This window comes from Uranotaenia lowii, chromosome 1 (assembly GCF_029784155.1).
Source record: "Uranotaenia lowii strain MFRU-FL chromosome 1, ASM2978415v1, whole genome shotgun sequence".
NCBI lineage: Eukaryota > Metazoa > Arthropoda > Insecta > Diptera > Culicidae > Uranotaenia > Uranotaenia lowii.
Genome location: NC_073691.1, coordinates 207,570,599 through 207,598,219, shown reverse-complemented (window position 1 = coordinate 207,598,219; position 27,621 = coordinate 207,570,599). Strand labels below are relative to the sequence as shown.

The window sequence follows — 27,621 nt, the reverse complement described above, 5'->3', positions numbered from 1 at the left end:
ATAAAGTCGCGAATGCCATGAAGATGGTAAAACAACTATAATCGAAAAAAATAATAAAAAAAAAAACAAAAAAAAATATTATCCCAAATTTCAGATTAGGAAAATTAAATGAAAATTATTTCGTTTTAGCATGCGAAATGTGGTTATCCTGTGATATTGTCGTGATTGTGAACTATAAACATAAAAAAAATATATCGTCGTGGACAACTCAAGATTAATATTAAACAGCCAGTATCGTGATGGGAATTGAACCCATGCCTCAGGTAGTCCATGCGATTACCGTGTCACTACGCTAACCACTCGACCACCGAGACGTACAAGTACACAGAACTAGGATACGTATCCTTGTTTTAAACTAAGGTTCCCGATTGCCCGGATATTTAATAAAAAAAATTGGGAACAGTCCTGCCCGGCCCGGTTGCCCGGATTTCATTAAAAAAAATGCCCGGATTATTCCCATTTGAAGCTTAGTTCTTTAAGAAATGGGACGCTTACTTTTGCGTGTAGTACATTGACTAGTTAGTATTCGGACATTCAAAATTTTGACAGCATTTTGTTGCCTGTGTGAAAAGTACTACCCAACCTATTTCTTTTAATGTAAAATTCAAGCGTTTTTGTGATATTTGTACAGTTTTCTTCAAATTCCATTATTATCAAATTACAGCTTACAAAACCTTTGATTATTCAAAGAATAACTGTGTGGGAGTGGTGAAAAAGTATGCAAACACTGTCAAAAATGTCAACAAAGTTCAAATCAAGCATTGGAATAAAGCACATGTTCGGCAACTACGGTTAAGGGTCATCAAGGAAATCAAGATTCATTCCAGATTCATACGAAAAACTAAGATTAGATCGCTGAAATGTCCAAATAATTTTCGAGGCGAAAATTTTGGTTTTCGCTGTTTTTAAAAGCCTAAAAAGAGTAATCTTGTATGTACCCTCCGTTAACTACGATCTTTACTATCCGATTATACTTTATGTTCAATCTTATGATGGTTTTATTTTGTTTTTTGTCAGATTTTGCCAGAAGACATTTCATTAAAAACGCTTTTAAGTGGCTCCAAAATAATCAAGTTTTGTTAATTTAGAAACAGCTGTATCCACGAAATTGCCCTTAGTTTCTTTTAAATGGGAAGTATTGTACCAAGAAGTAGCAGAAATTTAAGGAGGGCGATGCAGTCACCTAAAATACAGATTTGACGAAGTATAATCTTATCAGTGGTATATGATGGAAAAACTGATTAATTATATGACTGAAAAAGTGTGCGCCTGCCGATGAGACATACCAAGAATAATGTAAAAATATTTCTTTTACAAAAAAAAACGATAAGGTTTATAAAAATAATCATGAAAGGGTTTTTGAAAGCCAAAAATATTATTTAAAATTTGTCGATGAATTTTGAAGAAAAAATATTTTTTTCCATTTATTTTCTTGATTTTTGTTTAGAAATTTCATAGTAAAAATTTATGGTAAAAAAAATTGAAAAAAAAATTTTGTCAAAATTTATCAAATGTTAATCGTACATTAGGCTTCCCAAAAACCTTCCACGATTATTTTTATAAAACTTGCTCAAAACATAATTTTCGAGGAACAAAATTACTTTCAAACTATCACACAGCGCTCCCGGACACTTGTCAGTCGTCACAATGAACGCTTCCCCTAACAACCCCAGAGTTCCACACGAGAATGAAATTTAAATTCAATGTGTAAACACCCCGTTTCTGCAGCTAAAGGCCGTCACACAATAGCCCGTCGGACGTCGCGTTGCGTCAGCGTCGCATTGACATTTTGTTTTGGGAATATTATTTTCCGCTTGAGCCACCACAATGATGCGTCGCGTCAGCGAAGGCATATTACTAAAACGCGAAACTTGTTCTAAACAATACCGTTCTTCAGCGTCGACGTCGTGTTTTTGAAAATATTCAAAACTGTTGCGCGTCAGCAACGTTCTGAATGTTCCGATTTTATATTTTATGTTGAAGTTTTACAAAAATAGGTCCAAAAATCAAATAATCATCCAATTTTTAATATGCTCTATTACAAAAATTTTGAAATTATGTCGTTGAGAATTATTTCTGAGCTAATCAATGATTAATTATAATGATACGGAACCGTCCTATGACAACATTATGTTGGTGTAAATGGATTTTCGGATTTGAAGGTTTTCTTAAAACATTAATTAAAAACAATAAATTTATTGCTTCATTGCTTAACTCACATTTATGTCCAATTTTCATTCTTCCTCCTCATGTTTTTAAGTCATCACCGTGCAATCCCCGCCACCGATCGGCCACCGAACATTCGACAAATCATCTGGAGGCCGACTCCTATGAAAGCTTGTATAGCATACCTTAAAACAGAAGAGAAATGTTTTTTTTTTATTGAACTCGGTTTAAAATTCTCAGAACTATTTCAGGACTCTCACCTGTAGCAAACAGCATTTCCTTTCCAATATTTATTAGGTTTTCTTCAGTACACTTTCAGGATGGATCAGCGTAACTCCAACCTGTCAAATCCTCAGTTGTCTTACTTTTCCATGAAATTTTCCTACGCAAATCTACCTTCCGGTGTCCTTCTAACAGTAGAAATACCGGGGAAATCTAACTCTGTATCGTGTGGTAATATAACAGGACGAAAGAAGCGAACCAAAACAAACTGTGTTGTGGTTTCTATGATCCGGGACGCTGGTGACGCTGTATTGTGATGCAAAAATCGTCGGGTGCGTCGCGTCAGCGTTTTAGTACTCAACGACGGCGTTGACAGCTGACGCGACGTGCGACGTGCTATTGTGCGCCAGCCTCAACGGTTTGCCTTCTTTCGTTCTAAATTATCGGAACTTCCGGTGGACACTTTTGCACTTCCCTCCAGCTTTCACTTTAAGCCATTTCTACTTAATCCACGACTGTTTTACGTACTGAAATTAAAAATTTTGTAAAGTGTTCGCGGACGGAAATAAAAGCGTGTGCGAATATCAAAAGTCATCGCCTACTCCTCCTGAGATCTACATATCATCTAATGGTTACAAAATGATTAGGTTTCTCTCATATTGATCTAGTTTTTATTCGTTTTTGTACGATCCTCATGAAAAATTTGAAAAATAGAGCTAAAGATGTCCAAATTTGAACATTGTTTAACATGATTGTTGTTTAGAAATTTCTGGGTTTTGACAAAATGATCCGGATATTGCCCAGATTTATGGTAAAAAAAATTGAAAAAAATTGTTCGTCAAAATTTAGCAACCTGTTAATCGTACTTTAGGCTTCTGAAAAATCTTTCACGATTATTTTTATAAAACCTGCTCTAAACATTACGTTTTGGAGGCATAATGAAAAAATGTACAACTCAATTTGTTTCTTTTTTGTTTGATTTGCCAAATAAAGTGATTAAATCCGGGCAAAATCTTGGCATTTTTCAATGAAATCCGGGCAACCGGGCTGGGCCGTACTGTTCCTAAATTTTGTATTAAATATCCGAACAAACTCGGATGAAACCAGGTGATCTGGCAACCTAACTATCTAAATCAATATTATCACCTTAGCCTTTTTAGTAATCGATCGTTTTGTATATAATGGTGAATGAATATTATGTTTCTTGCTATTTAATACAAAGAATGATCTCACCGATATTTTTGTGAATTCCCAGGAGAACGGTAGTAGCTATCGCGTTACAATGTAAACGAATCAGAGCAGATTTGTTAAGATTCATTTAACCTTGTAAACATTCGGATAAGTACAGGTGAATTGCCGGAAAAAATCGATCGCAGCAAGCCGAGCACAGAAATTTTTTTTTGCGTAGACCGTATAAGAGCACCTGTATCCGTGGTCCAAACAGCCGGTTTAGACCCAAATTCCGACCCGAGCAACCGCACTGGTGATCCATTATACCAGTTTCAACTCAACTTTTTTTAGAGCTGGTATAAGGATTGATCCAAAACTGATGAGATTTGGATCCAATTTGACGCAGTTCTAAACCGTTTGACAGTTAATGGAACACGAGTGCAGTTGCCAGTTTTTTCATTGGATCGGATCTAATTTCTTTGGTTCAATTCTTTATAAATTAGACCCGAGAATAGACCACGAATACAGATGCCCTAAGGGCCAAATAAAACACATCAAGTCGATTTCTCCCTATGCGTTCGGGACTTTCAGCAATTAATTTAAGTGTGTTATTTTTGTGGGACAAAATTACTTCTAAACTATCACACAGCGCTCCCGGACACTCGCCATAATAAACGCTTCCCCTAAGAACCCCAGACTTCCACACGAGAATAAAATTTAATCTCGTTTCTGCAGCTAACGGTTTGCCTTTTTTTAAATAACACATATTTCCCTATAAATTATCAGAACTTCCGGTGGACACTTCTGCACTTCCTTCCAGCTTTCACTTCAAGCCATTTCTAGTTGATTCCCGACTGTTTAACGCTCTGAAATTAATTAGTTTGGAAATTTTCACGGACGAAAAGAAAAACGCGTGCGATTAGCAAAAGCCTACACCTCCTGTATTCTACTTATCATCTAATAATAACAAAATGACTAGGTTTCTCTCATATTGAGCTAGTTTTTGTTCGTTTTTGTACGATCCGCAGAAAAATTTGATAAATGGACTAAAGATGTCCAAGTTTGAACATTTATCGAAACCGAAACTTTAATAATACAGATATTATTAAAAAAAAAACTTTATGTTCATTGAGGCTTCTCATGTATGTATGTATGTATTGAATCCACCTTGGGTTTACGGCAGCGCCGCGGTTGTGGCAAAAAAAATAACCCACACGTCCATCTTGGCTACCACGCGACACAATCATAACCACTCAATGAGACTTCTAAGGGAATGGAATCGTAAGCAGAGGCACTTACGGTATCCAGGGTGAAAAGGGGAAAAGTCTCGAGAAGCTATAACCATATTGTTGACTAGACACGATAGCATGCAAATTATAATCCCGACGCCAAGGCTTCCGAAAAAAGAGTGCGTCCTTATTTTACAAAAAGTAATCAAATACTTTATTTTTCTCAACCATACACGGTAACCCGCTCTTTTTGTAAAACGAGGATACCCAGATGCCCCTACCCTAGATATTAATATAATACAACATATATATAATATAATTAATGCCTGTTGTCTCCTGAGCCGATGTCCGCGAGTTCGAGCCCAAGAGTAAACATCGAACACAGTTGTACCGGATAAGTTTTTCAATAACGATCCGCCAACTGTAACGTTGATAAAGTCGCGAATGCCATAAAGATGGTAAAACGACTATAATCGAAACAAAAAAAAAATAATAATATAATGAAATATAATATGCAAAGTAATGTAATGTAATATATATATGATGTTGTGTTAAAATAATATAATTTAGTACAATATCAAAAAAGTCAAAAACTGTAAACGGTCGGGCTTCGACCAGACCGAACTGAGCGCCATGAGAAAATTTAGAAACAACAGAAACTCAATCTATTTTAATTTATATTCTAGATCGAAAAGCCAATACTATCGATTACAATGAATTCCTCGGTTTATAAACTATAAACTTGATTTGATAAACATCAAATATTTTGTCTCTAGATGAAAATATTTGCACACAAAGTATTTTGAAAAAATGATGATGGCGTTCAGTTCAGTCTGGTCGAATTCCGACCCAATATAAGTTTAAATAAGAAATACGGCTGAGAATATGTCATATAGGTCATATATGTCATGTGTTATTTAAAAATAATATTAATATGAAAATATAAGGATATCTTATTCCATGATAATATCTACTCATGAATATTCCTATACGAAAATGAACATAATAATATACAGGAATTATAAATAATTAAATGTATCAATGAGCTAAGATATTATCTGAGAATGTAATAAAATATGTTTCATATAACGTGATAATATAATAAAGAAGTTTTAAATCAAACGTAAGATAATGTATGCAATAACTGCTCAAGTGTTTTCTGCATGCGTGGGTCCGACCTAAAATGAGTTTCTTTTATGCTGTTAGTTAAATAGAAACATATCGTACCAGCATCTTCCATCCCACAGTGTGGTCCTCGATACATATTAGTTGATTTGAAGATTGGTTCTGAGGAATTGTAGCAAAACCCTGAATAAATTTATATTTATTGAACTACATTAAATACTTGAGAAAATATGAAATAGCTACGATAGTCATATTTCCTGAGACATAATTATAATGAATGATCTGATGAAACTACAGACCCCGTTCGATTTTGGCAACATTCGATTAAAAACCGTTCGATTTTGGCAACATAAAAAAAAGACGGTTTTTTTGTAACTTTTTTATTTTTTACTTTCATCTCAAACTGATCAAAATCAATGCAAAACGTAATATTAGCATGAAATTCTTCAATTTGGCTTATTTATAATAGTTTTAAACTGTAAAAACACGAGTTTTTCCATGTTATATTGCTCAAAACTAATATAGTTGAGCCAAACTGAAAAACTTCATGCCTATACAAGACCTTACATCAATTTTAAATAATTTGAAATAAAAATTTGAAATAAAAAAGTGACAAAAAAAAATCGATTTTGGCAACATTCGGTTTTGGCAACATAAAATTTACGGGGGTGTTGCCAAAAACGAACGGGGTCTGTATATGATAAAGTGTATGCTTTATGCTGAAAGAATGATTTTGTTCAATGTTAGTAAACGAATTCGCTGGTATTGTCTGTTCTTTGATGTCTGCGGACAATCCTATTCCTGTTGATACTCTGTGCTCTTATCACGCTCATAAATCATATAACAACAAAGAAATTTGTAAAAATTATGAGAACCTCATTGAAGATTAAATAGTATGATATGGGAATAAAAGCAGTTTCGCCAGTAAAAATATCAATTTGAGAGGTAAGAGTGATGAATCTGAAATGGGATATTTATGCGGTACCGGATTGAAAGAATAAAATCTATGTTTTTTTTATAAACACATCATATCTAATGGATCTTATAATTGCGATGAACTCGATTTCCGTTCAGCAGACCGAATGATATGAACCAATTTAGTTCAAATGCTGGCGGCCGTTATGCCTGTGAATTTTTGACTATCTTACCTGAACTTTATTGCCTAATTGTAAAGGATTAATCATAAAGGATTAAAGTAAATTGAAATAAATTTTGTTACATCTAGCCCACCATTACAAGTTTATAAAAATTCTCTCATGCCCGTAATAGCAAGGTGCTACCTTATTTCCAATTCCTATATGGCGACACCCGGATGAACCCCTCAATCTTATGTTCATTGAGGCTTCTCATAGTCTAAAAAACATACGAAAATCATTCTTTGCTTGTGGGCTTGTGATATAGCTCAGTTGGCAAGTCTGTTGTCTCCTGAGCCGATGTCCGTGAGTTCGAGCCCAAGAGTAAACATCGAACGCAGTTGTACCGGATAAGTTTTCCAATTACGATCCGCCAACTGTAACGTTGATAAAGTTGCGAATGCCATAAAGATGGTAAAACGACTATAATCGAAACAAAAAAAAAAAATCTTTGCTTGTCTAAATGCGGACATTTATATAGGATACATTTCTTCGGCATTTGACTTTTTATATTCAAGAAATAGGTCTAATAACAAATTCTTATCTTCAACCTGTATATTCTGTTAGATCGCTGAAATAAGTTTAATTCATGTTTTTTTCTGTTTTTCCGAAAACCAACTCGAAAGATGTGCTTAGTAGATTTGAAAATTTCCTGCTTCTAGCTTATCGAATTTCAGACTAGGTAGAATATGAAAAATGAGAAAACGAGAAAACAAAAAAAATTAAAGATGAGAAAATGAAAAGCTGAAGCGATGAGTAGATGAGAAGTGGAGAAGGTGTGAAAAATGGGTAAATGAGGAGATACGGAAACGAAAAATGAGACAATGAGAAACCGAGTTGATGAGAAGATGAGAACCTGAGAAAATGAGAAGACGAGAAGATGTGAAAATGGGAAGATGAGAAGATGAGAAGATGAGAAGATGAGAAGATGAGAAGTTTAGAAGATGAGAAGATGAGAAGATGAGAAGGTGAGAAAATGATAAGATTATAAGATGAGAAGATGAGAAGATGAGAAAATGAGAAGATGAGAAGATGAGAAGATGAGACGATTTGCAGATGAGAAGATGAGAAGATGAGAAGATTTGCAGACGAGAAGATGAGAAGATGAGAAGATTAGAAGATGAGCAGATGAGAAGATGAGAAGATGAGAAGATGAGAAGATGAGAAGATGAGAAGATGAGAAGATGAGAAGATGAGAAGATGAGAAGATGAGAAGATGAGAAGATGAGAAGATGAGAAGATGAGAAGATGAGAAGATGAGAAGATGAGAAGATGAGAAGATGAGAAAAAGAGAAGATGAGAAGATGAGAAGATGAGAAGATGAGAAGATGAGAAGATGAGAAGATGAGAAGATGAGAAGATGAGAAGATGAGAAGATGAGAAGATGAGAAGATGAGAAGATGAGAAGATGAGAAGATGAGAAGATGAGAAGATGAGAAGATGAGAAGATGAGAAGATGAGAAGATGAGAAGATGAGAAGTTGAGAAGATGGGAGAGTGTGAAGATGAAAGGATGACAAGATGAGAAGATGAGAAGATAAGAAGATGAGAGGAAAAGAAGACGAAAAGATGAGAAGATGAGAAGATGGGAAGATGTGAAGATGAGAAGATGAGAAGATGAGCAGATGAGCAGATGAGAAGATGAGAAGATGTGAAGATGTGAAGATGAGAAGATGAGAAGATGAGAAGATGAGAAGATGAGAAGATGAGAAGATGAGGAAGTGAGAAAATGAGAAGATGAGAGGAAGAGAAAGTGAGAAGATGAAAAGATGAGAATTTTAGAAAATGAGAATATGAAAAGATGAGAAGATGAGAAGATGAAATGATAAGATGATGAGAAGATGAGAAGATGAGAAGATGAGGAAGATGAGAAGATGAGGAAGATGAGAAGATGAGGAAGATGAGAAGATGAGGAAGATGAGAAGATGAAAAGATGAAAAGTTGAGAAAGTGAGAAAGTGAGAAAGTGAGAAGTTAAGAAGATGAGAAGATGAGAAGATGAGAAAGTGAGAAAGTGAGAAAGTGAGAAAGTGAGAAGTTAAGAAGATGAGAAGATGAGAAGATGAGAAGATAAGTAGATGAGAGGATGAGAAGATGAGAAGATGAGAAGATGAGAAGATGAGAAGATGAGAAGATGAGAAGATGAGAAGATGAGAAGATGAGAAGATGAGAAGATGAGAAGATGAGAAGATGAGAAGATGAGAAGATGAGAAGATGAGAAGATGAGAAGATGAGAAGATGAGAAGATGAGAAGATGAGAAGATGAGAAGATGAGAAGATGAGAAGATGAGAAGATGAGAAGATGAGAAGATGAGAAAATGAGAAGATGAAAAGATGAGAAGATAAGAAAATGAGAAGATGAGAAGATGAGAAGATGAGAAGATGAGAAGATGAGATGATGAGAAGATGAGAAGATAAGAAGATGAGAGGATGAGAAGATGAGAAGATGAAAAGATGAAAAGATGAGAAGTTTAGTGGGTGAGGGGATGAAAAGATAGTGTTTTAAGGTTGATGACGGTCTTTTAAATTGATGCTAATTTTTATGAGCAGCTTCAATTTTTTCTGAAGCATTATCTATGTTCTAACAACTGATTGTTAGTTTTACAAATTTTATGAAAATAATTTGGCTGAAAAATGTATGCCTTGGAATTTATGTTACCATCGTGTTTATGTTATGTTTGTAACCGGCGATGGTTGATTAGCCATCGCGTTTAATTCTAACCTTCTCGTCTAATTTAATGTTTCCTTCCGCAACTCGCAAAGGACAAATACTTTCAATGTCAGTCATTAAAAGAACGACCATGCCAATATCATCTGATCAAGATGCTCCAATTTTTACCCCCCATTCATTAGTGAGCAGCTCAATATAGGAAGAAAAAAAAAAGCTTGCTGGACACTAGCAACCTTTATCGATAGATAACACGCCATCATTAAAACACGATTAGAAATGTAAACATTTGCCCCCGCCTATCTCTGCGTGGATGGCGAGAAATGACTTTTCCATTTTTTCGATAAACAGGAAAATGGTTCAATAGAAAACCGGTAATCATCGTTCGTAATGTTTCCTTGATAATGGAGCTACTGTTGGCTTTTTTTTCTATGTCAATTAAGGGTGTCTCGTTAAATTTTACAAATTCTTACTGTATTTAGATGAAATGATACAATTTTTAAAAATTTGATTGAAAAGAAAAGAAAATGCCTTCCTGTAGGTTAGAATGTCATAATTTTCTTCCATTTGAAAGTGACCCCTCTTTTGTGGGGAGGAAAATATCGTCAATTCTAGCGTAGTCGGTTTGGAGCCGGAGTAAGCTTTTTTTTGTTGCATTGATGAAACCGGAAATGTGGAGGAAAAATATTTTTTGCCAAGATGTCATAAAGGATGAAACAGAAAAAAAAACTTTTAGGATACATTGCCCCGAAGCTGTCCAGCAGCGGTCAGCGAGGCGAATGTTATTTTTTTTCTCCTAGAAAAAGGATGAAAATAGAATTGGCAAAGGAAAGAAAGGAAGTGGAACTCAGTGTGTCAGCCTTATTTTTTTCGCTTTCGGAATCCTAAGGCTAGGAGCGCCTTTTTGTCGATCGAAAGGAATAAGCCATCCATTGTTTGTTGGCGTTTTTTTCTGTTCGTGTGGCTCATTTCAAGGCTAATAAATGCTGACAAGAGCTGTTCGGATGGGGGAAAAACTGTTCGATTGAAGGTTTTTTCAATCAGATAAAACCCACCATCGGTCATCGGAACATCGGAAAGGATATCGATGGATTTCTTTTTTGAATAAAGAAATAATTGGTATTATTATAGGGGATGAAATTCAGATCCACCACGTCTTATGCTGGCTCACCACATTTTTTTTCCTTCTAAGGTTAAACACACAAAAAACTCCTTTTCTTAGACTTTGACTTTCTTACAAGATTAGTTTCAGCTTCTTTCCATATTTCAATTGACATTTTAAAAAGAAATTTTTTAGTATTATTATTAAAATTAAAATTAAAAATTTCGTTGAGATGCGAAAGTATAGTAAGTCTAAATCACTTTCGCCGAGTGTTATCTCCAAACGTATCCATTTGCCATCCAATGCAAATTGTGGCTACAAAGAGAGATGAAACTTTGTTGAAGAACTTTATTCAAAAACTTCCTTGAAGGTAAGATTTCGAAGAGTTTTGGCTAATGGAAAGTCAACTTTCTGGGGTTTTCTTTGCTGCAAAAAGGAAACAGCCGTTCGCTACCCACCAAAAAGGGCTCAACTGAGAGTTGGAATGTGTTTATTATACCTACTTAGTTGAGAAGATCCCTCCTGCTATGGTTTATCATCATGGACGGACATGGTGTATCTTTTCGTATTTTTTACGTCGAAAAAAAGGTTTGGGTCAATTGATTCCAACTTTTATAACCCCTCGACCTTAACCCTCTCAACTCTGTCCGTTTTTTGGCTTAGCCGATGTAAGACGAAGCTAGAAACATGCGTTTTTTTTCAGTTTGCTAGCGGTGACCATACTTCAAATTTGTTTTTGAAGCTGGAATTTTTTGAGCTGGAAAAAGCTGTAAACTTGACCAATGAATTCAAACGAAATTCCGTGTTTACAATGAACATTGAAGATTTGTATTTTAGAGAACATCTGATTTGAAAAAGGTTTGAATAACCAAAATTAGTATGGGAGAGTGGGGAATCATGGGCCACTTTTTTTCGTTGTTCCATAACTTTTTTAATATAAAAGATAAAATGAAAATAAAAAATGGTATGGTTTTCTACATTTTCAAGGTATCATAAGGTATTTTTTTTATTTTTTTAATAAGTTATTTTCCTCAAATTCTGACTGTTTGAGAAAAGGCAATATTTTTTGGATTTTGAAAAATGGTGGGGAATCGTGGGTCACCAAATCCAAATTGACCAAATAACATGCAAAGTTTATGAGTTGACCCAAAACTGTGATTTCCTAATTCATTTCGTTATTTAAAAGCAATTTCAGATGATGAAATAAAAAAGAGAGCTGTGTATGATCGCATAGATTCCAAAACCTGGCTCGCGAACGTTTTGGCAAAATTTCTTACATAGGATGGACAAAATATTTTTCATAACTCTTCATTTGGCAAAAGAAAACATTGCAGATAGGTAAAATGTATTTTAAGTTCTGAATGTGTATAAAAACATAAAAATATAGGTAAATCAAGATGTGTGGCCCACGATTTCCCACAAGCTATGATTTGCAAATTGGTTGCGTTTGTGTGACTTATTGATGTTTCATCAAAAATTCCTTTTCCACGTGAAAGATCATGACAAAACTAAGATCAAAAGCGTATGAGCATATTTTTGTTATGCACTTTAGGTTCCCCATCGATGATATTTGCGGGTTTTTTTTTAATTATGTAAGTAAATTTTTCCAACTTTTTTTGGCTTTATAAATAATAGAAGCATAAGATGCGTATTTCAGTCAACAACATATAGGAATACATGCTCACGCAAAGCGACGACGATGACAGTTGGTTTGAGATTTTTATCTCAACACACATCTGAGATATTAAAAGTGGCCCACGTTTCCCCATGGCCCACGATACCCCACTCTCCCCTACCTTGAAACTGTTTGATTGGTGATAAGGATTTATTTTCAAATTCCGGTAAGGACATTTTAATGTTAAATCTTGAAATAAGCAGCTATAACTTTGGTAGGAGGTGCGTATAGTTTGTCTACAAGGAATTTCAACTTTTTGAAACTGGTTTTATTTTTTACTGTTTTGGAACTAAGTCATTTAAAGTTTCGAAACGGATGCAAATAAACGCCTTTTTTTAGGCAACAGCAAGTGGTTGTTGTTTTTTTGAAGAGTTTTTTTTGAAGAGTGGTCTCTGAATGTTTAAGTTAATTTTTCAATCATGTCCAACAAACTTTCTGAATTTTTGTTTTTTTTTCTTTTATTTTTTGCTCAGTTTTTAAGTTTGGAATCCCTATTTTCAGTTCCAATTTTGCTAACATCGAAACCAAACGGACGAAAACATATGCTGTGGCTCAACGACACGAGTGGCTCTATCGACAGTTTTTCGAAGCGATTGATTCCAAAACTGGGATCACTCTAGATTTTGATTTTATGCACACATAAATATATTGATCCGATGACGGACCTCCCATGGGGAGGGAATTCACATTCGAACTGAGATATTATTTATGATAAAGTTCAGCACTTTCGGGTTCGGTCGTTAATTTGTTACCCTCGCACGTTATCAGCGCTCAAAGGAAAACTTCGAGATTCGAGTTTATGGGATGAAGGATGCGGCAGGGTCAGGCGTTAAAAAAGGGACAGCTTATGAAATTGTGGACATTTCCGGTCCCAGTCAGTGACAAGAAGAAGTTACATAGCTTATGCAAATCGGATTTTAGGACATTTTGTGAAACAACTTTTCCCATAGGATAGCTTCATGATTTAGGTACTAACGCACTGTCTGAAAGCCAATTCTTTCCTTCAAACCATGTGTTACAAATCATTCGCTTTTGTGAACAGTTTTGGTATACATAATTCTTGTTTTGGGTGTGACGCACAAAAAAACGCTCCTTTTGGAGTTGTGTTTGGTTTGGATTGGTTCATGTCAATTTTTAAAATGGAAATTAATAAATGTTTTTTTTGTTCACACGCATCGCTCTGGCACTTGGATCATGCAGCTGGAATATGGAGAGCCGGTCTGGAAACAGGCCCTGCTAGCGGCCGGCTGTAAACTAACCGTTTTCAACACCTATCAGGTGAGTTTGAACGAATGCTGTCACTTTTACTAATTCTGCTATGTGTGTTGCATACCTTTCGGGCGCTTATAATACCCACCATGAATAATTTTCAAATTCTCTCGTGCTAATTCCGCAGCAATATCCGGACAGCTTGATTCCGGATCTGGCGGCAGCGCTTTCGGCCATTACCGGCCAGAGCATCGACGAGTTTATGGTGTTTTTCGGGCGATGTTTCGTGCGATTCTTCAGCAACTTTGGTTACGATGAGCTGATCAAGGCCACCGGACGGTATTTCTGTGATTTTCTCCACTCGGTGGACAACATCCATCTGCAGATGCGGTTCACCTACCGGAAGATGAAGAGCCCATCGATGCAGCTGATCGAGGTCGACGAACGAGGGGCGGTGCTGGTTTATCGGAGTACACGTTCGGGGTTTTCCAAGTACTTGCGGGGGCAGCTGATGGAGATTGCTAAGCAGCTGTACAATATGGATGTCACTATCAAGGTGCTGGAGAGTCAAAACGATGTGCCCGGTGGAACGGCGGGGCCAATCTCGATTCAGGGAGGTTTGAAAACTGTCATCGTGAAATATCGGTTGGATTTCGATAATCTTGAGTATGTGAGTATTTTTGACATTTTTAACCAGGCCTGATGACGTGGGAATATTTTTCAATTAAAAGAAGTTTTTTTTAACTTGCCGTTAAATGATAAGAAATGACTAGTTTTCCAATGATCGCTCCAGAAGCGTAGGCCTTTTACTGGAAGTCTAACCACGTCTAACTTTCTTATCCTTCGTTTAATATTGTAACAATTATTTTATGTTAACCCACAAAACCCATTTTTTTCGCTGAACCATTCACAGAACTTTTATTTTTTGGTTCTATAAAAAACTTTATCATTTGAAAAAAAATTCACAAAAGTTGCCTAACCACATGAGCTGAAGAGCTTAATGTCAGTACTTTTTCGGTTGCAAATATTGAACATTTATGTCAAATTGTTGTCATTTTTCCTACCTCTTTAGCCTAACCATTCCAGAATTTTTCCAACACGTGTCCGGGTCGGGCAATTTCGGGATTTTTTTTGGAAAACCTGACAAAAAACCGGTCATTTGATTTCAAATTTGTCAATCCAAAAACCCAACTATTAATTCTGGGCAAAACTTATCCATTATTTGAACAAAGTTAAGAGAAAAATAGATAAAAATCACTTGCAACTTTAATTGTTTTAGAAACTCATTAAATTTTGCTCGATGCTTCCAAAAAAAAATTTCTTATTAATTTTGCTGAGTATAACTCTGACGAATTCGTTTTCGAATACGAAAATCAAAGCTTACCATTGCTCAATTTGAATTTTTGGTAAATTTTGCAAACAACTAAAAAATAACTTCGGGCGAAATTCGGTCAGTTTTTCATAAAATCTGGGAATTCGGGACGGACCGGACTCGTCTTGAATTTTTCCTTGAATTTTCGGGCGAGCCCGGATAAAACTGGGCAATCTGAAATGCTTAATTTAGACGGGATTAATATTTCTTCTTTTCTGGCTACATAAGCTTTTTTCATAAAAAAGCGGAATTGTGGTAAATTTTAGACGTTTAGGTTTTAGATATTTGAGACCGAAAAAACATGACAACATGAAAACACATTTCTGATGCCAACAAAATGATATTTTTTCGTAATTCTTTCAAGTTTTAAAGCTTCTAATAGCTGTAGTTTCTGACAATTGCTTTATTTTTTGACAAACTTAAGGTACGAATATTTAACTTTTTATTTTATCTACAAATTTGTTGAAGACTGCAATTCATTTTGGTTTTATAAATATCTAAGAAGCATTTTGATTTAAAAGTTCTTTCAAATTTCGTTAAATTCCTGAATTTTCATTGAACTGGAAAAAAAAGAACACTCTGGTAACTTTTTCTCAGAAGTCAAAATTACCAGAAATCATCGAGAAAGTGGACCATTGCTTCAAAACCTTTATCTATTATATAAAATTCTCTTGTAACGGTGTTTGTAGTACTACTCCTCCGAAATGACCCAACCGTTTCAAATGAAATTATTTTAAGAATATTCTGTGGGCGTGCGAATCGGTTTATATCGAATAAAAACAACAAAAAGTCGCATTAATTGTCCGTAATCATTAAATTTGTAATAAATTGAATCAAATTAAAGTCATGGCCTTCAATTTTTTCGAGATTTTCTTTACTTTGGGCGCCGGGCGGGCGGTTTGTTTTTCGTCTCTATGGTCAAGGCGTCGCAAGCAAACGTCGTAGGAGGTTAGTAACTATGGCATAGCATACTGTTTAGTGGGAATATTTGGGCGCGCATTTCTCAACCAAGCATAATTTCGATGCATGTGGTGACCACATGAAGCCTAGATGTGTTTTTTCTTCTTGATTCCTAGATCATTTGTACAGCACATATGTAGTAATGAATGACGCCCAGATGTGACCCAGATTAATATTTTGCCGATCAAATCAAAACCATTCGAACGATTTGAAAAAATTAAAACTTCAATTCGTGTTATTTCAAGAAGGAATTGTTGTCTAGATAAAATGAATTTAGTACTGCTGCGTAAGAAATAATGGTATGACTCTTTGCGGACATTTGAAAAAAGAAAAGTGGAAAGACTTGGTTTATAATCCAAAATGCTAGAAATATTTTTCAAACATGTACAAATGTGCATCACAGAAGTTGTATCATGCGCCATTAAATTTATAGAACAACCACAAAATCCGTTGCAAATGAACAGACACATGAACTGAACAAGAGCCTGTCCTTTGAAATGGATTATATAAGATTGATGTCCATTTAAAGGCCGAATGCAAAGAAGTGCAAACGTTCAACATTTACAAAAAATGTTTACATGATTTCTAAATTTATAAATGGTTAGGCCCAAATAAACAATCTAACTAAATAAACTTAACTTTTTTTTAATCGTTCACCAAAAAACTGTTTACAGGTTCCCTGTTTGTTTACACAGAATTCAAGTACGTACTTAACATAAATGTGTGTTTTTGTTTAACAAATTTGGGTTACGTAGGTGAAACTTTAGATCCGATTTTTTGTTGACAATTTTTTTGTGATTGATATTCCAGAAGCATATTTTTTTTTGATAGCAGAAGCTGATTTTTTTTTTGATAAGTTTTTGTTATGACCCAAAAGTGTTGAAAATAATATTAACTCCTGTCATTTCACACGGTGAAACAAGTGGCAATGCGCCTTTAAGTCATGAAACATATTCAAATTTTTCTCTAAAATAGTCAGATAGGGTATCCCGAGTGTTAAATCTGAACGGATATTAAAAAATTTTAAATGTCGAGGTAAATTTACATGAAAATTTCCAGAAAAAAGAATGAATTCATGAAATCATCGTAGCCTTGAAAGATTAGTTCTTTTTTATGTATTTAATTTTTTAAAACCTGCGTTCCAATTAAATCTTATTGAATCTTGAAAATATCACATAATCATAAACAGAATCGCAAATCACCTTCAACACTGTTTAGGAAAATTTTAAATCAGACAACAATGGTTTAAATTGGCAGGTATGTATTTAAGGATAAAAAAGAAGTTAAAAATGCTTTAATTCGGTTGAATAACAAAAAATTTAATCATATCTTTTCTCCTTTCAAAACCAAATTAAATTTCTTTGAATATTAACCCAATAAATCAAGACTTCTTTATTTAATTAGCATTTTTTGCTAAAAAAAGGGCGAACCTTTTTTTTTGGACATGATTTTGATGAAAATATGGATATAAATAACCACTGCTTCCAAATGTGAGGAAAGTGAAGCTGCTTGAAAATGGTTTGAAAAAAATCATCTCTAATGTTTTTATTTCTTCAGTTCTAAAAAATATACCATCAAAAGCTACTCGGGAGCTAAAAGTGCTGCGCTAGGCAGAATATTGAGCAAACACTCCAAAAATTGTCCCGATATTCAAAATTCTTCTTCCATAAGGTTTCATATGCAATAAATTCCAATAAATGAGAAATTTTTGATTTCGATTTAAACCGTAAAGTGAACTCGAGAAAAGCGGAGTCAATTAACTAAATTGTATACAATAAATGAAACATAGATATAATCAACATATGTTATTTATGGAACAAGTTATAAAGAGTGGATTTTTTTTAGCATGAGGTTTGCCAAGTTTGATGGTAACGTTGAGTGCTGAAAAAATCGAAGTTGCAACGGGAAGCTGATACCTGATATCATTCGGCAATATTCAAAGCATCCGAATCAAAGAAATGTAAATGAAAAGGATTCATGTAAGATGTATGTAAAGTTTATTGGAGATATTTTTTGAATAATCAGTTTAAAGACCCGTAGAATTGAGTTAAAATTCCTAGATTTGATTCCGATATAATTGAACGGGCCAATTCGAGCAAACGGAAAAGATGGATATGTTTAAAAACTAGGACATGTTCAAGAAAGCGAGACGATTAACAACTCAAGATGAGATGCTTTTTTTAAGTCAAACAGCAAAAAAAAATTGAAATAGACGCCAAGTTTAAAATGGTAAGACGAAGTTTACCGGGTCTGCTAGTTTTCTATATATTTATAACATTTTACAGTTTTTTTGAAGTGCACAAATTCATTAAATGAATTTTTACCTATTTTCGAATGTTAGCTTGAATCTTAGAAATGAAAGCAGGTAAAATGAAATTAAATGCTTCTCTGAATTCAACACGCTGAAACCAGTCAAAACCATTTTTTTTGAGTTTTTGCATCTCAAAAATGTGAATTTCGTTGCCTTGTGATATCAGAAACTGATCTTTCATGTAATTTTTCAATTATATCTTAGAAATGAATTTAAAAAAAAATGATATGATGTGTCCATCAACCCTTAAAAAACAAATTTTCTCTTTATTCATACATTCTCTGTAGCAAAAAATAAAATCATTTAATTCATTCCAGGTTAAATAAAGTTCAAAACTTTGGATAAGAGCTTGAAATTCAATGAAAGTAGAGTTCCAAAAGCGCCCGTTATCAGAGGATCACAAATCATAATTTCAATTCAGAATTAAATTTAAATTTAGAAAAAAAATCTTCGACCAAAATGCAAAATGAAAAATGAACTCCAGAGTTGATAAAAACAAAACGATATTTCCTATAGCCATCCTGAGTTTTTGTTTGATATTTATTCGAAGTTTTCAATTTCAAATTTTTTAAATCCCATTACAAACCGTTGAAGATAAGTTCTTATGCAAGAGATTCAAACTCAGAATCAGGTAGATAATTTTAATTTTTTTTTCTTTTCATTCACATTTTAATTCAAATTTGCTAGTCAGGTTTTAATTTAAAATGAAAAATTATGAATCAAGTTTGAAACCGTAAGAATTAAAATTATAGATTCATGGTTGAGAGTCTGTAACAAATTTCAATTCTTGGTTCATAATGGAAACGCTGTTTTAGAATATTAGTTCTGGAATCGTTTTCTTCTATTTATATTTCAGAAATCGAATTGAAATTCGGAAACAGAACAAAAACTAGAATACTGAGTTCAGGTACACAATTTTGATTTAAAACGAATATCTATACAAAATTCAGATTCAGTTTCAGCTCGTAAATGAGTTTTACAATCAAGATATAATTATCAAGATGACAATTTTGTTTGGGAATTAAAATTTCAAGAAATCGCATGCTGATAATTTTTATTGGGAGTTCAATTTCAAAACTTCAATATTTTCACCAAGTCATTTTGAATACCGTGGTGATGGTGGTGCCTAACTCAAGGGGCAAAAAAACTCAAATAAAATTTAGATTTTTATTTCTAGACTTCCTGTGAAAGCTCAAAGCTCTATTCTTCTTGGATCATCTTGAAAGTTAATTTTCCTAAGATTTACATTATTTTCACAATCTTGGATGATTTCAAACACTTTTATGGGCATGTTCCGACTAACCCCACAATTGGTGAGCCAAATAATGTTTTGTTAAAAGGTGTCAGAGTTCGAAGCAGTTTAAATTAATTTTCTTCCTTTTTTCGCCTAAATCATGTTGAAAGAATTCATCACTTTATGCCCAAAGTTGTAGACATGTCACATCACTATTTAAAGCGATGCCAAACAACACTTGTATGAAATTTGGCGAATTTAATATGCTTCAAAAAACTTTAAAAGAAATATATTTAAACAACATGAAGTAAATTAAATTTATATTTTTACGCAATAAATCAGGGAACGTTTTGGTCTTGAAAGGTGAAAAAATAATGTGTTGAATGCTTGATATTCGGATCACAACAATTTTTCCTATTTGCGTCCCGATTCACGTTCATTTCTATAAGGTACACCGGGGTAAGTGTGGACGGGTTTTCGTATAGTTCAACTTTAAAAAATCATTAAAAAATCAGCAGTGGAGCAATTTTGATAAATTGACGTTCAATGTGATGCAGAACATGTTGTTTACAAAAGCTGAAAAGATGAGCTCGATAGAAGCAAAGCGAAAAAAGTTATCACGTAAATCGTTATGGACGGCTGGTGTCTTCACTTACCCCGCTTTATGGGGTAAGTGTGGACGGTAGATTTTCCCTTTGATTTCTCAGGAAATTTTCAAAAAATTTGTGTTTTCTTGGTTGAATACGTTACTTTATTGCTCGAACCGTCCAAAATTTTGAAAAAAGTCCATGATACTATAATTATAGTGTGTAATTTATGTTATAACACACGAGATCCGATTTTATCAAAAACTCAGAACAAATAAGTACTTTACTCAAATTTTCATGATCCGAATGCTAAACATCGTTAAATAATACAACTCATAAAGGATGAAGGACAGAAAATTGAAAAAATGTGTAAACATCAAGTCTTTTTAAAGCCGTCCACACTTACCCCAGGTAGGGGTTGGAGACAAAATTTTAGTTTTTTGTAAATAAACTCTTTTTTCTTAATTTTTAACCGCCGTTTCTTTTCCTAACTGGTTGTTTGGAATGTAAGGATTGTTTCAATGTAGAGTTTTTCATCGAGAGCCAGCTAGTTTAGGAGAAATTTGCAATTGAAAAAGATGCACATCAACTCGACATCGTAGTTGAAAATAGAAAATTCCGAAAAAGTCGCTGTAAATATCCGTTATTGTCTGAATCGTATCTTTTTCACAGTTATTGGATAGATTACAAGTAAATTGAACATTCTGCACCAAAAGTTTGAAAAAATAGTACACAGTATTGTTTTTATAGCCATCGTCCACACTTACCCCGCGTCCACACGTACCCCGGTGTACCTTAGTTCAAAATTCAGCTGAAAATTAAAAATTAAAGGTAGAATTTGAGTTGATTTGGCATCATTTTGATGAAAAAACCAGGTTTTTATTTTTTTTAAATCAACACCGTGATTTTAACTGATTGATTTGTAACGAAAAATAGTTTTTGTAATTTTCCTGCAAAACGAATTGCAGTAAATTCCATATTTTTGTGTATTGTTAACATTGTTAATATTGCAGTTTTTTTTTCAAAAGCCAAATTACAATCTAAAATAAAAAAAAATGAATTAATTGGCAAGAATCTGATTTGAACCGCATTTGAACCGTTATGCTGAAATCAAATAAACTAAACTCACCAGTTTTTTTTAGCAAATTCAATGATTTAAAGTTAGCTCTTTTGTTATTAAAGGGATCCTTATATAAATATAGCTTTCCAATTCAAAGCTTTAAGGTTGTCTTTTCCAAAGTTTCTATTCAATACGAAAAACTATTAATGTTAAAATAACTTTAAAATGATAATGAAATATGTAAAGTAAAAAAACTTTTAAGTTTATATTATTCATGAATTATTTGAGCAAAAATATCATAGTAAAAAATTGGTTACCGTAAACTGGGGGAACTTTGATCACTTTTTTCATTCATTTTTGAATATTTTGGAAGGGGTTGCTTTTCCGTTATACCTAAAAGCTTTAAAACCCCTACTAAGGTGAGGAGTATTAAATATAATCATTGACTGCAGTAAATGCAAGCGACATTGGTGGTTATAATTAAATGTTTGTTACAAAACCAGAATTCGAATTTCGGGGTAAATTTGATCACTTTGATTTTTACGTATCTCAACATCTTCAGATTTATTGTTTTGATGCCATTCAGTACAAAAGGCTTAAAATATGACAACAATATTTTTTTTTGCTTGGACTCAATTGAATTTTTCAACGTTTTCTTTCAAAAACAAATATGCTCGAAAGATGGACATAGTTGCTGCATACATTTAGGGGCAAAAAATATAAACATTTTTCAATATTCTTTTTACCTCAAAAACAAATAAAATTTTACCTTCATGCAATTCCCTAAGTCCTCGTATTGTTTCCATGTTCTTTTTTTCTTCAAGCTTAACCATTTGATAGGGTTTTTAGCCATTTTTTCTATACAGGATTTTTCATGGAAAATGATCGTTTTTTTTAATATCCAAAAATTATCATCAAAATGACCAAGAATATAACACTTAAACTTAACCTAAACCGAGAAAAAAGTTGAACTTTCACATTAACCAACCCATTTCCTCCTAAATGCTTAATTTTGAACAGGAGAGATGTTTGTTTGTGAGCCTTCGAAAAACCAGATATTTTGAAATTTTAAAATTAAATTTTAAGTAATATAAAAAATCTCCTAATAAAAGCCAAATTCAGCTCATTTGTAACTCAATTTACAGGCTTTCAAACATAGTAAACAGTTTTCAGATATTTCATCTTTATACTTAGTTAATGATGATTATCTGCAAAAATTTCATGTTGATCAAAGTTACCCCGTTGATCAAAGATCCCCCAGTTTACCCCAACCTTACGGTATCAAAATAACCCCCCCCTGGGCGGTTCTTCCTACGGCCCTGACCAGAATAATACTAAAATATCAATGTTTAAAAATAAGTTTTAAATTCAAAGCAATGATTTAAAAAAAATATCTCAAACATTTCTTTTTTCGAACGTAAAGTTGCAAATGAGAATCATTAAAGTTTCGTTGCACTAACCATAATATGAACAATCTCATGAAAAAAAGATTATTTAAAGATATCTCAAAATGCTCTTTTTTTAAGTGTATAATGCACTTTCATTTAATACATTTATAATGAAAGATTCCTGAATGATCTCATACGTCGAAATTTTTGCGCCTCCTTGGTTTACAAACTACGTGAATCAACTATCGAAATTTTCTGGCATGGGAAACTATAGATTCGCAAATCGGAGTTTTACCAAAGGATATCGAAATAAGCTTATGCAGAAAATGGGTTTAAAAAGACTTGATTCCTTCTTTAGTTATGAAATTTTACAAATTACCTCTATCTAGTTTGTAACCAAGGGTTGGCTACTGCCCAGCACTACTAAGACCCCCTCTTCGATAAGCCTCAGGGTCGGCTTTTCGTCAATTTCAAGCTACAAGGAAACGCTAGCAAATTCAATTTCGAGCTTCGCTCGCCAACCTTTATTACCTACTTGTCGACTTATTTTTCCAAATATCCCCGAAACTAGCACAAATAACTCCTACCTCACACTTCGGCTTTCATGTCCTTGGCCTTAGTCCGCTTCGTCCTTGCAGCGCCGGATGCCATGTGGTTCACCGGATATTGAGGCGAAAACACACTCGTGGCTTCGTGGTTACCGGACTCCGGAACTGCGGTGTGGAATACTCCAACGATTGCGGTGAGGTAATGAGCTTCCTCGGAGGCACTGGTGGTAGGCTTTCGCAGGAACTATGGGCGATCTCAGCGACGGAGATCCAGATCAAAACTTCGGGGTCCTGGCGCACAATAGAGGGAAACAAAATAGCGTCAGGTCGGGTATGTTCACAAGTTTCAGCGAGGGTGTTATGTTACCTGGTCGGTTTTGCACGCACAATTATCTTGTTCGTTCACGATGCGACTTAATACAAGACTCGCTGCGCATTTAATTTGCCTTTACACAGCTTGAGGGATGGTATTTTTGGCTCACAAAAAGCGATTAGCACTCAACCTTACTTCCTCAGAGTCGCACCGTAAAATGACCATTTTGTATCAGGTCAATGCCCCTCATACCCGACCGGTGACCGCCTCTCCCTGCATTGCAGGCCCTTTCTCCTGCTTCCTGCTCTACGATCCATTCATCTCCTAACACCAGCCCTGCTCCTTTATAGCACGTCCATGCTGCCATCTGTCGACTGCTAGCTCCTGCCTGTCAGTTTTATGCTGCTGGGCTGCGTCCGGGATATTCGAGGTCTAAAGGCTGGTCCGTTTCACTCTCCACTGAATCACTAGCACTTCCTCGACATTTAACGTTACCGCGACGAATCTTAGTAATCTTGAACAGTAACTTTCACATGGTTACAAGTTCAATGAGATCAAATTGGAGAAGGGGCAGTGTGCAGGACTCCCTTCCCCCTTTAAGATATGATATTTTTTTCACTAGAATTTGAAGTTGGTTTTATTGGCAGAATTTTGAAAATTTCTAAAATCATCTTCTCTCCCCCCCCCCATGACCGAGCTCTAGGAATGTGCCTTTACAGACCTGATGAATTTGAATAGACAAGACGACCTTTTTGATGCTGAACCTTCATGAGGAATGACGACCTTCTCGAAAGGTTTTTTCCAACTTTTAGGTGAAAACTTTGACGTAAGGTATTTCGAACACTTTGATGTTATTTTGATGGATACAAAATTTCATTAAGACAAACTCGACTAACTTGAGTATGTTCAGTTCTTTTTAAATACCTTATTAATGTGATTTTAAATCATGGGTCAAAAAAGGCAATACGAGGGACCTTCACTAGCTTGAAGACATTCGAAAGGTCGTATGAACTGAAGGCTACCGGGTAGCTTTTAAGATTACTGACTACTTCCAAGAGGTTTGATCATATTCAAGACTGCTGACCTCCATCAGCCCTTTAATACACCTGACAACCTTCAAGGGCCCAAACGAGCTTAGATAGGGTTGACGAAAGGCACCGTTCGGATGACTTTCGAAGTGTCTGAGGACCTTTGAAAGGTCGCACCCAACCCAACAATCATCTCGAAGCCTTTCTGTAGGGCTAACGACCTTTACTAAACTGTCGACTTCTCAACTTCTCAAGGCCCTGATTTATAATTTTCCTAAGGCTTGAAGATATTCTCAAGGACTGACGTATTTTGAAAAACTTAAGGACTTTGAGGACTGGCAACTTCCAAGAAACCTGTTGATCTTAGGTGACCTACCTTTTCGGTGCTTAAGGACCTTCATGAGACCTGACGACCTTCTCGAAAGCAGGCGGCATTTGTTTTTCACTAGTCCTTTGAGAGATTTTTTCGACTTTCAGGTGACGACTATGACGTTAGATATTTCGAAAACTTTGATGAAATTTTGCTGGATACAAAATTTCATTAAGACATACTTGACAAACTTGAGTACTGTGAATATTCAGTTTTTTTTAAATAATTGATGTGATATCAAATCATGGGTCAAAAAAGACAATTCGAGGGACCTTCACTAGCTTGAAGACCTTCGAGAGGTTTGATGAACTGAAGGTTACCGGGTAGCTTTTAAGATTACTAACGACCTCCAAGAGGCTTGAAGACCTACGAACTTCGCCTCTTTAATAGCCCTGATAACCTTTAAGGACTCAAACGATCTTCTACAGGTTTGACGAAAAACACCGGTCGGATGACCTTCGAGGGATCTGAGGATCTTCGAAAAGTCTCACCCAACCCAATTATCATCTCGAGGCCTGACTATTTTTTGACGTCCTCCTAGAAGTCTGACAACTGAAGATTACGGGCGGTTTTTAAATGTATTAAAACCTTCTGGAGGGGTTGAAAAACATTCACGAACTTGTCGATCTTCTCAAGGTCTAAAACTGTCTGGAGGCCTGAAGACCTTTAGTAATTTTTCAAAAGCCTAAAGACATTCTCAAGGACCGACGCATTTCGAAAAGCTTTAAGGGACTTTGAGGACTGGCAACTTCCGAGAGACCTGTTGACCCCCGGAGAACCTTTAGGAAATTATATTTTTATTCTCAATCTAATTCTCATTATCGTGATCATAATACCAAGTAATACTCCCGCTATCCTGTCGCACACAGATGCAGAAACGGGTCCACATGAAGGCCCACCCGTCGCAGCTGGCCCTGTCCCCGGTGAGCAGCAGCCTGCTGCTGGACCTTTTCCCCTTCGCGCTGATCCTGAACGAGCAGATGCGTATTACGGCGGCCGGCGAGAAGCTCATCGAATCGTGGATGCTGAACAACATCAACCGTTCGCCGACGGAGCTGATGGGCTCCAAAGTTACTGATCACTTCAAACTGCGGCGACCCACCGGAATCACGTTTACCTGGGATAATGTGAGGGATCAAGTTGGTAGTTTGAACTTTTTCTAAACGAAACTTATTTCACAGATGAAGCGACTACAAACGGTTAACTTCGAAATTCAATTGCTCAAGGGAGCGACGGCGACCGATGGAGCTGAGGAAGGTCCACAGGAACCCGATGATCCCGGGAAGCTGATGAATATTGCTCGGAGGGGTTCCCAAGGGCTGAGGAGCATTCTGTTGAAGGGCGAGATGCGCTACATTCGGGACATCAATTCGTTGGTGTTTCTGTGCAGTCCTCTGTATGAACATGAATGTTTGGAAAACCTTGATCTGTGACTTGATCCTCGATTGTTTTTATGATCCGATGCATAAAATTAATTTAGGGTTGACGTTTGAAAGCGGCGTAGGGAATATGATAGCGAGATCGCACTGTTTGCAAGAAACTCGCATAATTCTGTAAACTTTGCCAATCTCAAAGAACATATTTCCAAATTCATTAAACGATCAAGGTTTTCCTCGTGGAACCGATTTCATTTGATGATCTTTCCAACAGGATCAACAACCTCGAGGAGCTGCGGGAAGTTGGCCTGTACCTGAACGATCTGAACACTCACGGGCTCAGCCGTGAAATGGTATTTTCCGGATTTTCACACAACTCCCGGCTGGATCTGATGTGTGAGCGCGAGGAAAAGCGAGCTGAAGAGCTGGAAACGTCACTGGCCTTGGCCGACGAATGGAAACGGCAGGGTGACGAGCTGTTGTACTCGATGATCCCAAGGTCGATAGCTGAACGGCTGCGAGAAGGGCAGAACCCTCAAGAGACGTGCCAGAGCCACGAAGAGGTGACTGTTCTGTTTGCAGAGATTCAGGAATCGCTTACGTCCGATGACTCCATCAAGTACGCGATGACGACTGTGAACACGCTGAATGCGGCCTTTACCGCATTCGACGAGTTGATCCAGTCGCCGATGGCCTACAAGGTGGAGACAGTTGGCAAGGTCTATATGGCGGTGAGCGGTGCGCCAGATGTTAATCCTTGCCACGTACAGCACTCGGCCGATTTGGCGTTGGGGATGCTGCAGAGCATTCTCGACCTCAAGCTGCCGGGAGTTGGAGTGAAAATTGGAGTCCACACCGGTCCAATAGTGGCCGGAATCGTCGGGCTGAAGGTGCCCCGGTACTGCCTTTTCGGGGACACCGTCAATACGGCATCGCGCATGGAGAGCAGCAGCGACATTAACAAAATTCAGGTTTCCGGCTTCACGGCTAACAAGCTGAAAAAGTATGGCTACAAGTTAACATTCCGTGGAAAGGTGGCTGTGAAGGTAAATAAAATTTGAAATTTTATCGTTTTTTGGTTTCTTACTTTCATAAAATATACAGGGTAAAGGCGAGATGGAAACCTTCTGGCTGGAGGGTGGTCCCAGTAGCGTTAGCAAGAAGATCTCCGGCAAATGATCAATTTTTGGATGTTTCTAGTACTAGTACGCTGGAAAGATTGTTTTCCCCACAGACTGTGCCTTCACTCTATGCAATTTGAAACACATCTACTTAGAGGACCTAACAATCTACATACATACAAGCTCACGAAAAGACTCACGACTCAGTCCCTAGGTGGACGGCTAGGTGCGTAACTGGTTGATTTAAATAAATGTA

General features: G+C 35.8%; 1 protein-coding gene across 1 annotated transcript in view; it reads left to right on the top strand.

The window, feature by feature from the left end:
* The window catches only part of LOC129745402 (soluble guanylate cyclase 89Da-like), a 67,933-nt gene extending 40,353 nt beyond the window's left edge, over positions 1-27,580 (top strand). The window contains exons 3-8 of the mRNA XM_055738470.1: positions 13,689-13,766; positions 13,885-14,367; positions 25,738-25,995; positions 26,050-26,264; positions 26,519-27,290; positions 27,349-27,580. Coding sequence (XP_055594445.1) covers positions 13,689-13,766; positions 13,885-14,367; positions 25,738-25,995; positions 26,050-26,264; positions 26,519-27,290; positions 27,349-27,423 — 1,881 coding nt within the window. The 3' untranslated portion in view covers positions 27,424-27,580. The remainder of the gene's footprint in view (positions 1-13,688; positions 13,767-13,884; positions 14,368-25,737; positions 25,996-26,049; positions 26,265-26,518; positions 27,291-27,348) is intronic.
* The last annotated feature ends 41 nt before the right edge of the window (positions 27,581-27,621 follow it).